Below are 14,563 nucleotides of genomic sequence, written 5' to 3'. Positions count from 1 at the left end.
CCCCTAGCTTCTGAGCCTCTGGAGAAAGTAGACTGAAAGCTGGAGTCTTGCCTGTCAGACTTCGGATGCTCTGCCCCGTGGCTTGGCTCCTGGTCTGCAGCCTGGTGCGTACAGGAGGGCAGTGCCGTCTTCTAGGGATGGAATGTGAGCTGCATGTGTAATGCGTGCTACATGTGTAATGCATGCTACATGTGTAATGCGTGCAGTAATGGGCACATTGAATGTGTAAAATGAGCAGGTGGAATTATCTTAATAATGTTTTTCTTCTGTTCAGTACATCCAAAATACTCTTTTTTTCATGGAAAATATAAGAATATTAATGAGGTTTAAATAATTATAAAAAAATGACTATGTCTTAGAAAGTTGGTGTATAGGTATCTTACACTTAGATGACCTCTGTGTTTCGATGAGCTGCTCGTCAAGCCCTCACAGCCACAAATGGCTTATGGCTATTGTCCTGGGCTGAATTTGGGGACTCCTGTCTCTTTTCTGGAGTCACACCCAGAGCTGGCGACTCATTTCAGGTGTGTGTGCAGTGAGCACCTACTGTCTTACCTTGATTCTGGCAGTAAGGCTCTCGCTGTCGATTTGGGAGGAACCAAGGAGTCTGTGCCCACCTGTGGGGCCTTCTCTCACCTCTGCGGACCACATACAGTGGGTCTGTCTGGCAGGGTGCCCCCCACCCCCTGCCCGGCCCCCTGGGGCAGCACCCAGCCTGGAGGAACGCTGTAGATGTTCAGGCTTGGGAGCATGTCCACTGAGCAGACACTGGCCTGAGGCCATTGGTGGCTGAAGCCCCTGCTTCCTGGCCTCTAGGGCCATCTTAGGTTTGTTGGAATCACTCAGGCTAGAAAGAGGAGCAAGGTCCTACCAGCTTCTTTCTAGGGGAGGGCATTAGAGCGTGTGGCCAGATGCTGCCTTCTGCGCTAGGAGGTGTCAGCCCCCCCACCCATGCCTGAGTAGCCAGAGCTGCAGTTCTGTGGGTTCCTGGGGTTAGAGGCTTGCCAGGCAGAGGGTCTGCTTGCTGGGGAGGGTCCACAATTTTCAGCAGGTTGTTGCAATGACCTTATGCTTCACTGCTACTCTGGTGTCCCGCAGCCCTTGGACCCTGTGCAGGGGGATGGGCTCTGGCCCAGCAGGCCTTGAGGTGGAGTAGTATCAAGTGTCCTGCCCACCCCCTCCATCCCCACAGGTATGTCCTTGGTAAGGGTGTTCATCTCGGCTGATTGTGACCATGGTGTGTCCACATCTGTCATGAGGTGTCCCTGCGGGGAAGCAGCCCAGGGTGGGGCTGGCCCTTCCTAAAAACCAGAAATGCGATGTGGTCAGTTCAGGTCCTGGCTGGGCCTCAGGTTACTTCTCTCTAAGGCTGACTGTCCCCTCGGGCAGAGGGAGGGGCTCCCTGACGGTGGGCAGGGGTGGACCACTCAGGGCCAGCCCGGCCCAGGAGAGAAGTCACACTAGGCCCCAGTGAGGATCTGGGGTGGGGCCACTGTGGGCAGGGTGACACAGCCCACGGTGTGTCCATGGAACTGGCGGAGGCTGTCCTAGGGCTGCCAGCTGGCCTGGCAGGACTGCCCTTTGACGTGGCTTTAAGTGGCTCCCTGCCCCCTCTGCCCAGCGACCTGAGCCCGAGGCCACAGCCTCCATCTAGCCAGTTAGGGTACCCCCTGCTGATGGCTGGTGATGGAGCAGGGCTCTCTTGGCTTGTAGGAGGTTCAGTGCCCCCTGCTGTTGTCCGTGTGGTCAACTGGGCACCGTGTCCTGTACAGTAACTCAGTCCAGAAGCGTGGCCCTCAGAGCCCACAACCATGGGAAACGAAGAACCCGAAATTCGGGGCTGCATCATTTTAGGGAGGCGATGTGAGGGCGGGTCATCAGGAAGACTCCTGGGAGCGCTGCGGTACCTCAGATCTGTGGGGGTGGGAGCGTCAACCCACGTCTCCACTAAAGGTACTTTTGTCCACGTGTTTGCAAAAGGGCCATGGAGCTGTTTCAGAATGTTCCCAAAATGCTGGCCGGGATGGCCTTTATGATCCCTGGACTTGTGGGGACAGTTTGGGTCTCTGCCCGCTCTAAGGGCACCCCCGTTTTCCTAGCCCCTGGGGAGTAGGGAGCACCTGGCCAGCTGGTGGCACTGCCCATCGGGGAGGGGCGGGGACCCTTATCCGAGCTGCATAAGGACGCCTCCTCGATGCTTGGGGTCCTTGAGAGAGGACCCGGCTGAGGAACCCCTCCTGCTATGTCTGTGTGTCCGCCCGCGGGGGGGGGGGGTGTTCTTGTTAACAGCGATGCCTTTATTGTAATCGGGAACTGGGAGAAACCTATAGACTGAGTCGAGGAGGGTTCTTGTGTTTAGAAAAGTGAGTTTATTTTTAAAACCTCTGCCAGCATGAGACGGAGCTGGTCACAGCAGGAAGAGTGTGTGCGGTGGGGGTGGAGCTCAGCTCCAGGAGGGTCAGGATGGCCCCACCGAGCTGCGCTCCCCACCAGGCAGGGCCCAGCATCTGCCTGTGGTCGCCGCGGTCTGGGTGGCCTCCGACCCTGTGCCGACGGAAACCACAGCGGCCTGCGTGGCTGCGACTATCTACTCCCCTGACTGAGTTTGGGGACCTGGCCTTGGGGATCTGACCTTCACCCTGGTTTTCAGTGACTGTATGTACATGCCACCCCCCCACCCCCCCCCAGTCCTTCCTGCACACCCATAGCCTCAGTGACCATCTGGTGACTGAGTGAGGCATACGCCGGTGCCCTCTCCATGTGGTCACCACCCCAGGGACGCCCCAGACCTCACACCACCTCCCTGCCTCTGCTGGGGAACACAGCAGCCCAGATGCGGAGCCTGCCACACGGCCTCCAGGCGTGAGAGAGGCCCTCGCACGGGGGGGCTAGGGATTACAGAGACCCTCCTCCTGGGTCAGCATCCCTGGAGCCCCGTGCTGGGCCAATGCGCTAACATGGGGCAGCTCTCAACAGCGGCCCTGGAGGCTTTCTTTCATTTTGATTTATAACCAGATGGGCTGGAGAGAGGGCACATGCCAGTTAGTGGCCCCAGGACTCTGGCTTTGCTGATTCTGGGCACCGTCTTCTGGCTGCCCACGTCCCCTCTCTGTCCTGTGTGTGGATCCCGCCTTCACCTGCCTGAGTGCGGGGTCACCGGACAGCTCTGCTCCTCATAGGCCTGGTTGGGCTTTTCCTGGCTGAGGAGAGGACTGCAGAAGTCCCAGAGGCAGGGGCCTTCCCCTGTCGCCTCTGTGTGGGCAGAGCTGCTGATCCCCCGGCTGTGTGGGAGAGGCTGGTCAGACCCGAGCTGCGACTGCCTGGCTGCCTGCCCTGCTCAGAGGTGGCCGTCCCTGACCACCGACCAGCACAGCCCTTGTCCTGCAGGAGAGGAGACAGCATCTCCCCAGAAGGCTTCTCTGTTAGCTGACTGGCTGCCGCTGCTCTGGGGCACCTGGTGGTTGGGAAGCTGGTGTAAGCAACCTCTCCTCCGTGTCTAGTGGGGGGAACTGGACACCCCCCCCCCCCGTGCGGGAACAGCCTGACGCCCGCAGCACTGGGGGCTTCCCTCCTGCCCTGGTCCATGAACTCGAGGCCTCCAGCGCCTCGGTTAGGGCTCGATCCCACCAACAGTGGCTCTCCCGCTGTGGAGTTGCTGGTCTGATGGGGCTGACCGGCCCTCAGCACACAGTGACCAGGACCGGGGCCAGCTCTGTGAGGGGCACCGGGCAGCACTCTGAGGACATGCCAGCTGACCTTTTAAATTATCAAGCAGCGTGTCACACAGCTAAAAATAGCTAGGTGGCTTAGGATATAAATGTGGCCTGCTCCCTCCGCCTCCCACGTCCAGGCCCAGCCCCCAGCCCAGTGGCCAGAGGCACCAGCCTGGAAGTCCGGCCACATTCCCGCTGAGTCTTTGGCATCCGAGGGCTGCCCTCCTCCCCTCTCGGGGCTTGGGGCTTGTTAGTTGTGTCGTTGAGAACACAGACTTCTCTGAAAGTCCAGTGAAGTCTCGCCCTTCTGCTGAGGGATGCAGAAGCTGCATGTGAGGCGTCTTGAGTTGGTGGGGGTGGGGGCGGGGGAGTGCCCCGTGCCCTGCCCTCTCCTCTCCCCCACGAGGCTGGGCCCTGCCCTGCCCATAGCTTTGCCCAGCCCCCCTTCCCCAGGGTTGTGCTGGAATTTGAGGGCACGCTTGCAGTGACAGCTGGACTGGGGGTGCCCAGAAGGAAGCCTTGGTTGTCATGAGGGAGAGAACGGGCCGTGTGGTTCCATGTCGTGTGGCTGGTGTGGAAGTCACGGTAGGTGGGCATTCGGAGGTCGCGCTCCCAGCGCTTGCACCTCCGCCCCAGGGGGGAGCCTCCTGAGCCCCAGCCCCCTGCTCGCTCTGCTTTTCCTGGTGTCTGGTGCTGTTCTGGGCCATGCTGCTCTGAACCCCTGTGCCGTCCTGCAGGGGTTTCTGGAGGGCAGAGGTTGGGCCTGGAGCAGGGGTGGACCCCACTGGCGCTCCCTTGCACGTCCAGCGGCCGTGTGTCCGAGGCCCCGGCCGTTCCCGGCCACCCAGCGTGTGGAACGAGCCTCCTCTTACTTCGACCTGCCGGTGGGCATCAGGGAATGCTCCGGGCTGGAACTGGCATTTTCCTAGTGACTGAGGATGGCCAGCACCTTGTCACCCGCTTGTTGGCCGTGTCTTCATCGGACCTGTTCATATCTCTTTTTTTTTTAATGGGATCGTGGGAGTTCTGTGTTTGGGATGGAGTCCCTTGTCAGATACATTATTGAGAATAGTTTTTCCAGTCTGTGGCTTGACTCTTCTTAAATAAACCATAATTTTTGCTGAGTGAAGCATGTTTCCATGTCGGTGACTGGATTAAATGTTGGTGTTTTTGTACCTAGTGTTTCACGCGATTATAGACTGACTTTAAAACTGGAGCCTTAATTTGCAAGAGCACTTTCTTGATTGTTCTTTTTTTTTTTTTTTTAAGATTTTATTTAATTTTTTGACAGACTATGAGAGAGGAAACACAAGCAGGGGGAGTGGGAGAGGGAGAAGCAGGCTTCCCGCTGAGCAGGGAGCCCGATGTGGGGTTCGGTCCCAGGACCCCAGGATCATGACCTGAGCCGAAGGCAGACGCTTAATGACCGAACCACCCAGGCGCCCCTTTGATTGTTCCTTTTTAGGTAGAATTCTGCTCTTAACTAATGTGTGTCAGCCTCCCCCATCCCCGTGAGCACATGAACTAGATTTTTTTGAAGTTGCCTCTGGCCCCGAATTCTGTGTTTTCTTGGGGTCAGCTGTGCTATGGTTCTCCTGGTATCTCCTTGCTCTGCCAGGCCCCTCTTGTGCAGCAAGAGGCTGATAAGGGTTTGTGGGGGCTGGTGCGTGGTGCAGGTCAAGGGAGACGGCCACCCTGGAACCCGCAGAGGTGTGGTTACCTGTGGGACGAGGCTGGAAACCACAGAGCTCATGGGTTTGTTCTTGTACTGTGTGGTAAGAGCCCACTGGAGGGCGTCTGGAAGGACCACTCCAGGCTGCTGGCTGTGGCCGGACGGGCAGTGCTGGGCCGTGGCAGATGGGGGCTGGGGAGCGCTGGCGATGGGGGTCGAACGTGGTGAGGGTGTTGGTGGTCTTCCTCGCGGGCTGTGGCTGGAGCCCCACATGGGTGGTACTGCGCAGGGACTCCCAGCACCCAGGTGGTGGTGCTGTGTGTCCCGAGTGAACTTACGGTCAGGCTTAGCTCCAGACCCGGGAGGCGTGTCTGCTGTGCCCTGCGACATTGCCGGGCCCAGGAGGGACCCTGGGTTGTCATCGGGTCCCCTGGTTTTCTGGTTCGCATTCACTCTGGTCACGAACATGTCCTCGAAGTTGCGTGTGAGTTGGAATCGGACTGATGTCTCTCTTGTGGCAGCATCAGAGTGGGTGTCGAAGACACGAGGCTGTGAAACTGTTTTCAGGGAGGGGGCGTGTGTGTGCTGCTGTGTGGGTTTTCGAGCTGTCTCTGGCTGCCAGAGATCTTTCTGCTGAGGTCCTGGTGCAGGGGCTCATGCGGGGTCAAGGGTGGAAGGCCGCGGCAGAGTGACCGCTGGATTCCTGGTCCTCCCTCCGCCGCGACCTCCCCTGCAGAGCCGCAGGGGTGGCTGGTGGGCTTCCACCTGGGCCCCCCCACTATGGGGAGAGCGCCCACAGTGGCGGCGGCTGACCCTGGGCCCATGTGTCTCTCCAGGACCGGAAGCTCACCAAGCTGGAGAGGCAGCGGTTCAAAGAGGAGGCTGAGATGCTCAAGGGCCTGCAGCACCCCAACATTGTGCGCTTCTATGACTTCTGGGAGTCCAGCGCCAGGGGGAAGAGGTGCATCGTGCTGGTGACCGAGCTGATGACCTCGGGGACGCTGAAGACGTGAGCACGCCCCCACCCGCTGGCCGGACCCCGGGGACGCGGGGCTTTCCGTCGGGCCAGGGCCGGTCTCAGGAGTGCCCTCGCCCCCCCCCGCAGGTATCTGAAGCGGTTCAAGGTGATGAAGCCCAAGGTGCTCCGCAGCTGGTGCCGGCAGATCCTGAAGGGGCTGCTGTTCCTGCACACCAGGACGCCCCCCATCATCCACCGGGACCTCAAGTGCGACAACATCTTCATCACGGGTCCCACCGGCTCCGTGAAGATCGGCGACTTGGGCCTGGCCACGCTCAAGAGGGCGTCCTTTGCCAAGAGTGTGATTGGTAAGCCGTGGCCCGGGGTGCTGCCTGGGGGGTCCCTGGCTGTGTGGTTCTGGGGCTGAGGCCGCTGCGGTCTGCAGGCTGCGGACACTCGGAGGGAAGGAGGCCTTGATGACAGAGGGACTCAGGGCTGGTGTCCAGTGAGGTGGAATGGACAAAGGGAGTCTCGTGCCCCGGACCCGGAGGCCCCCTGCGGCGGGTCCCTGGGGGTTGTGGGGCCCAGAGCCAGCTTGGGGCCCTAGGGCCGAGGGATCTGGTGTGGGTGCCGGTTTGCTAGGCTTGTCTTTCTGTGTTTCTTGTCCTCCTCTGAGAAGCCCCCGTGGCCTTGGTGGGTGTGGCCCTGTTCACAGCTGCTACGCAGACCCTGGGGCTGCGCTGGGGTCCCTGCCGATGGTGGGCGCTGGCTGCGGCCACTCCAGGGCCTTGCAGAGGGAGTGCTTGGAAGAGCTTCGGGGTGGCCCTTACTGGGGTTTGAAATGTCTGGGGAGCGCCAGCATGCTGCAGGGCCAGACTGCTCTGGGACGTGGCTCCAGAGATCCTGATGGGATCGGCTGGGGTTGGGTGGGACCTGGAGAGGCTCCCCTGTCCTTTGAAGCCCTGTGTGGGAACACAGCAGGACAAGAGGGTAATCTTAGGGTTTTGCAAGCTCCTTGTTTTAATGCACATTTGGGGACAGAACTTGGCCTATTTGTGGCAGATAGAACCACTGGGAATCTGGAAACTTCTCTGGTGGGGTTAGTGGATTTGGAATAAGACATCTGGGGCAGGGTGGCCGCTGGGGTTCACAGGGCCCTCTGGAAGCTCTGGAAAGTTGAGTGCTGGGGTGTGGGCCAACCTAGGCCTCGGTTTGTCTCTCAGTGAGATGGGGTGGGGTTCCTGGCTGGAGGAAGCACACCTCTGAGCAGCCGGCAGTTTCTGAGCAGGATCTGTAGGTCTGACCTTGGGGTCGGGTGCCTGGGGAAGCTCCCTGGGGCTTCTCTGGCTGGTGGAAGTCCATCTTGGAACTGGGGTCTCGGAGTACCAGACACATGCTGGGTGGTCTGATGGGGTGATGTGAAAGCCTGGCATTTCCAGGCCTTGCATTGGCCCTAATGCAAGGGGGCCCAGCTCTGGGGTGGGGGGCCCAGAAGCTCCAAACACGCAGAGAAGGGGAGGCAATTAGCATGTCTCCCTGGGCCCTGGGCAGCGAAGGGCCAGCCACTGAGTGGGGGGGCTTTTGGTCGGGTTGGGGGGTCTCCCAAGCCTGTAAATCAGGCTCCCTGCTCTGTGGGACAGTTGCTGCCAAGGACCTGCTTTTGGGTGCAGCTCCCGGTGGGGGGGTTTGTGCCCATGTTTGGGTTTGTACTTGAGATGTGGCCCATGTTGGACGTTGGGCAGTGGTGTCTGAGGACATCTCTCCCTGCTCTGGGGAGGCCCTATGGCACCAGGCCTGAGGGCTTGTGTTGGCCGATGGGAAGGGAGTACGGATTGGGTGTGAAGGTGTCATTGTCACAAGCACTGTGGCCCCAGCCCCTTGATGGCGTGTGCACACACAGCTGTGGGTTACCTGCCCCCTGTGGGGTTGGTTCCCGAGAGCCGTCCACCTGCGATGGTGTCACTACGCTCTCCCTGTGTCTGTTGGCCAGGTCCTAGGCTGGTGCTGCCTGCAGGTGTTTGTGGCCATGGTGGTGGAAGCACTGGGAATGTGGGGCCAGGGGACCAGGGAGGTACCCTGGGCACACATGTGTGTGGCTGTGTGAACACACGCATGTTCTTTTTAACACTCAGATTTAAGTGGCTACAGAGCAAGGAGAGAGAAAAGGGTGTGTCTGTGGCCCAAGCACATGTGAGCGTCCCCACCCTGCTCGGAGCTGGCCCCTCCCCTTCACCCCCACCTCCCTTGCTCCCCCTGAAGGGCAGACTGTGTGGGACCGTGGGGCGGCTCAGCTGGCTTCCCTCGGTGGGTGCACACGGCCCAGTGCAAAACATTGTCTGCACAGTCATGTGGTTCAGAACCCCCAAAAGATGGAACTAGTCCCACTGCAAGGTCCCTTGGACTCCTGCTCTCTCCCCACACTGTTCCCATTATTTCTGACTTGGAATCTCCTAGGATTCTTCTTCTTCTTTTTTAAAGATTTTATTTATTTATTTGAGAGAGAGAGAGAGAGAGGGAGAGAGAGAATGAGTGGGAAGGAGCCTCAGAGGGAGAAGCAGACTCCCTGCTGAGGAGGGAGCCCGATATAGGACTCAGTCCCAGGACCCTGAGATCATGACCTGAGCCGAAGGCAGATGCTTGATGGACTGAGCCACCCAGGCACCCCCAGAATCTCCTAGAATTCTTTATACACATATCAAGATAGATCCCCAGTTTTGCTTTTTCTTACTCAAAATGTTGACTTGTTTTATTAAACATATAATAGGCGTTAAATGGAAATCATGGGGGCATGAGAAAAAGATGCAACGTTGTGCGACCTTTCTGTGTCCCAGAGAGCCGGGAACACGGCTGATGACCTACACGTGCTTGTGAACGCGGTCTGTGCTGTTCTGTGGCTGCCTTTTAAAGAAACGGGAACATTTGGAAAGCGTTGAGGTGGAGGAAACAGAGAAGGCGGAGACATTCTGACGTTCCCTTCTGCCTTGTGTTTGGCTGGACAGGCATCGTTTGGACCTGTTTTGATAAGAGGATTTTGTGATTTTTAAAGCAGAAGCTTGTCACAGGGGAGAAAAAGAAAAACCAATCCAGAACAGCATAACTAAAGGAAAAGTCAGCCAGAATCCCAGCCCCCTGATGTGTCCTCATGGGTCTGTCCTCGCTGTTCTGTGGGGAGGAGGTCAGTGTGCACGAACAGCCAAGGACTTTGTTTTACTCCATCTGTTGAAAAATTCCAAGGAAGCATCGTTTTGGAATGGCCTGTGCTGGGAACACCTTGCAGGCCTCTGATGCTCCTTTCTGTGCTGACACACCGCCCCGTGGTGTCTGTCTGGGGACACCTGGGGCCTTCTGGGTTTTTGCAGTTTAGGTAGCTCGGTGAGGAGCACGAGTCTTTGCTGCGGGTGGTTGGGCCAGGGGCCAGGAGGGTGCGCTCCCCCGCGTGCAGCGCCTCCCGTGTTTGGAGCACAGGCTGGGGCCTGGGGAGTAACGGGCTCGGAGCTGGGGGGGGCTCCTTGTGCTATGTGCTGCTGCCACCTGGAATCAGGAGGGTCTGGGGGAGTTTTCGGGAACCGTGTGCAGGGCACTCCTTTAGAACCGCAGGTTCTGGGCCTCATGGGGAGGGGATCCCTGGCCCCGTGGCCGCTGACCCTGCCGCTGAGCCCTGTTCCTCCTGGGTACAGGCACCCCTGAGTTTATGGCGCCCGAGATGTACGAGGAGCATTACGACGAGTCTGTGGACGTCTACGCCTTTGGGATGTGCATGCTGGAGATGGCCACCTCGGAGTACCCCTACTCCGAGTGCCAGAACGCCGCCCAGATCTACCGGAAGGTCACCTGTGTGAGTCCACTGGCAACCACGAGAGACCATACTTAGGGAAGCGCTCACGGCACCGCGTGAGGCAGGGAAGGGTGCTGTCACAGAGGGGAACCAGGCTGTCTAACTCAGCAGCGTGGCTGCCTGTCCCGAGGGGGGCCCCTCCTCTGGGCCGCTCCCAGGGCTGCTGGATTTCCCATGTCTGGTGTGGGCTCATGCCATCGTCAGCTTTAATCAGGTGGCCTCAGCTCTGCAAGCAGATCACCCCGTCCTCCCTCTGTGGCTGTCCTGCCTGGTGAGGCCGTAGCTTTCCTGGGCATCAGGCCCCACGACCCCCGAGTCCTGGCTGCCTCGCTCTGGCCCTGTGCCCCCCTCTCTTCAGAGATGCACGAGGAGTGAGATCCTTGGCAGCCCAGGGCACCTGCCCTCGCCCCACTTCCACCCTGACTCCCTGCGGGGCTTAGGTCATTTCTCTCCTTCAGTCTTAACGCACTCATCTGAGCCCCTCCTGTGCTGCTGAGGGTAGGAGCGGGGAAGGTGGCTGTTGGCGGGGCCTTGTCAGAGACGCAGAGGGCAGCTCCTGGTTCCCTGCTGATGCTGGTGGAGAGGGTGGGCTTGCTGGCTGTGGGCAGTGGTCCTCCATGGGGCAGGGGTCACCCGCGGGGGCTAGGGCCTCCCTCCCAGGCCATGGAGGGTTATGGGGGGAGTAGCCTGCCAGCCCTTCTTCTTGGGTGCCCACGTGGATGGGGCTGTGGGAGACGGGACTGGTTCCCACTGGGGTACCCCTCAGCCACCCTGTGTCCCTTATTGAGGCCCTGGGCAGCAGGGCTCCCGTGCGGACCCATGTCACCATGGGCAAAGCAAGGTCAGGCCCCACCCTTGCTCCCCGAGGAAGCCAGACGGGAGGCATGTTCACTGACCACCGGCAGGGTTTGCAGTAACGCCTGTGGGGCCGCCAGCCCCTCCCGGCACACAAAGCCACACCAGTCCAGCCCTGGCATCTGTCCTGACCCCAGGTCCTGCAAGGATTCGGTGTCCCCACTCCCAGCACCCCAACTCCATGCTTCTGAGTCGGGGGGCACGAGCCCCTTCAAAACAGCATTTGTTCCTGTCACACTGCTGTTCCTGTCTTCTGCTCTGGGGGCCTTGGCCTTTCTGAGGTGTGCGTGGGCCACACTTGCCCATACTTACAGTTTCTCAGGCCACCTGCCTCCCGCTGGGACCCTGGCCCTGCCTCCTGTTGTAATTAAACCTCTCTTTCTTCGGCTTCTGTGGCCCGGTCCAGGTTCCTCATCTCCAAGGGGAGCCCGCCTGGAGCCCAGCATCCCAGTCTGTCACTGCAGACTCTGCTGCGTGTGGGCCAACACGACCCCCATGGGTTACAGGCCTGGGGTCTGGGGCACAGCACCCCTCCTGGGCAGCAGGAGCCCCTGGGGGTCCTACACTCCTGGGCCTGCATCTGGGCTGGAGGCCACCCTACACTACAGCTCAGTGGGAGACCATACATGTCCTGTTCTCTGTGTTCAAAAAACCAAACAAGCCAGCCCAAATGAGACTTTGAAGGCAGAGTCTTACTGAAGAATGGGATGGTTAAGGCTCTCCGTATGCTTCAGATGCTTAAGAATCAGTTGTCCCTCCCCCAAGCCCCTGCCCCTGGTCCAACCCCTGCTTCTCCTGAGCAACCCCCTGCGCCTGCAGGGATACACCCCAGGGTTCGGCTCCCCCGTGTCATGGGCTTTACTGGCTGGGCTGCAGCCAACCTTGCCAGCACCCACCAGGTCTGTGGTCAGTGTGGGTACCCCCGAAAACCGCCCGGCTGCAGAACTCCACGGCATAGACACTTAAAAAAACCCCAGAGCCACTAGGCCTTGGACGTCAGCCCTGCCCATGGCCGCAGTGGGGCAGAGTGCCTGGGGCCCTCGGCCAGTAGCGGTGACCACACCACGTGTACGGACGCTCCTGCCAGGCGGGGGCCGCGTGGGGCTCTTCCCCCAGCCCGCTGTTCCTGACAGCCCCTCCTCCCTCAGCGTGAGCCTGTGTTCCCCAGCCGGCTTGCACCCCTCCTGCCTCCTGCCTTAACTGCCCCCCCTGCCCCCCTGAATTAGTGCAGCTGAACCAGGTCCTGGCCTGGCCTGCCAGTGACTCTGCCCCTCTGGTCTTACAGGGCATCAAGCCTGCCAGCTTTGAGAAGGTGCACGATCCCGAAATCAAGGAGATTATTGGGGAGTGCATCTGCAAAAACAAGGAGGAAAGGTGAGGCCGGTGGCGCGCTGGGTCTGGGTGTTGCTCACACTGAAGTCACCACCGCCGCGGCGCACGCTCGCAGGAGACCCGGACGCTGGCTGCTTCAAGCCGGGGTCCCACCTCTGCTGCCCGCAGCACGATCCCTGGCTTTGGGGGCCATCCTGGAGCCTCCTGCTTGGCCAGCTGCTTCTCACCCACCCAGCCTGGAGCAGGGGCTCCCCCATGCCCTCGGACGGCCCCTCCTGTCACCTCTGGTCTGTGAGTCCCATGCACCCACTGCTGACCCCAGAGTGCACAAGTCCGAGCCCTTGAGCTGCCCCCGAACCAGCCCCCACCTCAGCGGGTCAGCCAGGAAGCCCCCCCCCGCCCTCTGCCCTCCTTTTGCCCTCGCCCCTAAGTCCTCCCCTCTGTCCTCCTCCCCCTCTTCCTCCTCCCCTTCCTCTCCCTCCTCCTCCCCCTCTTCCTCCCTCCTCCTGGCAACCTCCTCTCTACCTCTTACTACCCCCTCTCTTCACCTGACTCTCCCTCCCCTCCCCCATCTCCCCCTCCTCCTCTTCCTTCCCCCCTCCCTCTCCCTGCTCCTCCTCTTCCCTCCCCCTTCTTCCCCTCCCCCTGCACACTCCGACCTCATCTTCTCTCTTCCCACTTTCCTCTTCCCCCGCCCCTCCCTCATCTCGGCCCCCACCCCTGCCTCGCCCCTCGCTCCATACCTCTTCCTGGCCCCCTTGTGCGCCCTCCGCGCCCACACGGCTGTCCTGTCCCGGTCCTCACCGCGGCCGTCCCCTCTCGCGCAGGTGCCCCGTTCTGATCCGCGGGCTCTCTCCTGCCTCTGGAGGTTATCCTTGTCTTATAGCTAGAAATCGTGAAGTAGAGCTCACCTCGGAGAAGTAGAAAAGGAACCGCATAGAGCTAAAGAACCCTAAGAGCAGACCCCACAAGACCACCTTCCCGCCCAGGACCGGCAGGGGCCACGACCTCCGTCCCCCAGGAGTCCCCTCAGGCATGCGTCTGCTCCCCCTTACAAGTGTGGCGAGCATCCACCGGGCCTGGGCTCCCCCCGTCACGGACGCAGTCATCAGGGAGGGGCTGTCGGGACAGATAGGGCGCCGGGAGGGAGCCAGGCCACGACAGCCCTGGGACCAAGCTCCTGTTCAGGGATGAGGAGTGGCCACTATGAGGACACCCAGCAGCCAGGACGCCCGGGGCTCCTGGGTTCACCCTCACCTGTGACCCCTGGGAGCTCGGTGGCACCTTCGCAGGCCTGTCTGCCTGGTGCAGAGCCAGGTCAGGAAACTTCACTTCCCCGAGTTTCTGGTGATGGGAGGTTCACTTTCTGTAACGAGAGAAAGCAGCAGCCTTCAGTGCTGTGCAGTAGGCTCTGTGCGGGGATAATTCTCCCTCCTGCCTGGGAGTAAACTGTCGCGGGCTCCCCTTGAGGACAGCGTTGCCTGCTGAGTGGTACTTGGAGAACTTTCTAGAAGGAGCTGGACACTCCATCTGGGGCCTCAGCGGCTGCCGTGCCCTCACCGTCCTGTCGCCCCTCTTCAGGTACGAGATCAAGGACTTGCTGAGCCACGCCTTCTTCGCGGAGGACACCGGCGTGAGGGTGGAGCTGGCGGAGGAGGACCACGGCAGGAAGCCTGCCATCGCCCTGCGGCTCTGGGTCGAGGACCCCAAGAAACTAAAGGGCAAGCCCAAGGACAACGGAGCCATAGAGTTCACCTTTGATCTGGAGAAGGAGACGCCTGATGGTGTGGCGCAGGAGATGGTAACGGGGCGCGTGCTGGTGGAGGGGGTGGCGGGTCCACGCGTGCAGGGGTGTGCGGACTCCGGTTGTGGGGTGTGCGGACTCCGGTTGTGGGGTGTGTGTGCCTATGAAGGACGGTGAGGGGGGCGGGGGGACTCTTGCTGCACAAAAGCCACACCCGCCCTGAGGGGGCGCAGTGAGGGGCCCCGTGGGGTGCGCTTGGGTGTGTTGCGAAGGGCCTGGGTCGGCCAGAGTCTTGCTGTGCGCGAACGCGGGCCTTCGGTTTGAGCTCTCTCTCTGCTGCTGAGGGTGCTGTGTCCTGGCGCAGGGCGCCGGGTGTTCGGCCTCGTGGGGGGACGGAGGCTCGGGGAAGGAAGGAGACGCTGGTATTCGCTGTAGGAAGCGAGCGCAGGGGAAG

General features: G+C 60.5%; 1 protein-coding gene across 11 annotated transcripts in view; it reads left to right on the top strand.

Annotated features, from left to right (window-relative positions):
* Positions 1 to 14,563, top strand: part of WNK2 (WNK lysine deficient protein kinase 2) — a 118,169-nt gene that overhangs the window by 24,728 nt on the left and 78,878 nt on the right. For 10 of the 11 annotated variants that reach the window (XM_045064977.1, XM_045064973.1, XM_045064974.1 and 7 more), the window contains exons 3-7: positions 6,222 to 6,394; positions 6,491 to 6,711; positions 10,021 to 10,178; positions 12,319 to 12,407; positions 13,947 to 14,166. In XM_045064977.1, coding sequence (XP_044920912.1) covers positions 6,222 to 6,394; positions 6,491 to 6,711; positions 10,021 to 10,178; positions 12,319 to 12,407; positions 13,947 to 14,166 — 861 coding nt within the window. Of the gene's footprint in view, positions 1 to 4,141; positions 4,299 to 6,221; positions 6,395 to 6,490; positions 6,712 to 10,020; positions 10,179 to 12,318; positions 12,408 to 13,946; positions 14,167 to 14,563 lie in introns of those variants that run through there. The other variant, XM_045064978.1, reaches the window with a different exon arrangement.

The sequence above is a fragment of the Mustela putorius genome, unplaced genomic scaffold (genome assembly GCF_011764305.1).
Source record: "Mustela putorius furo isolate JIRA1106 unplaced genomic scaffold, ASM1176430v1.1 tig00003854_pilon_pilon_pilon, whole genome shotgun sequence".
NCBI lineage: Eukaryota > Metazoa > Chordata > Mammalia > Carnivora > Mustelidae > Mustela > Mustela putorius.
Note: the sequence above shows the minus strand (reverse complement) of the source record. Positions and strands in the feature narration are given on the sequence as shown.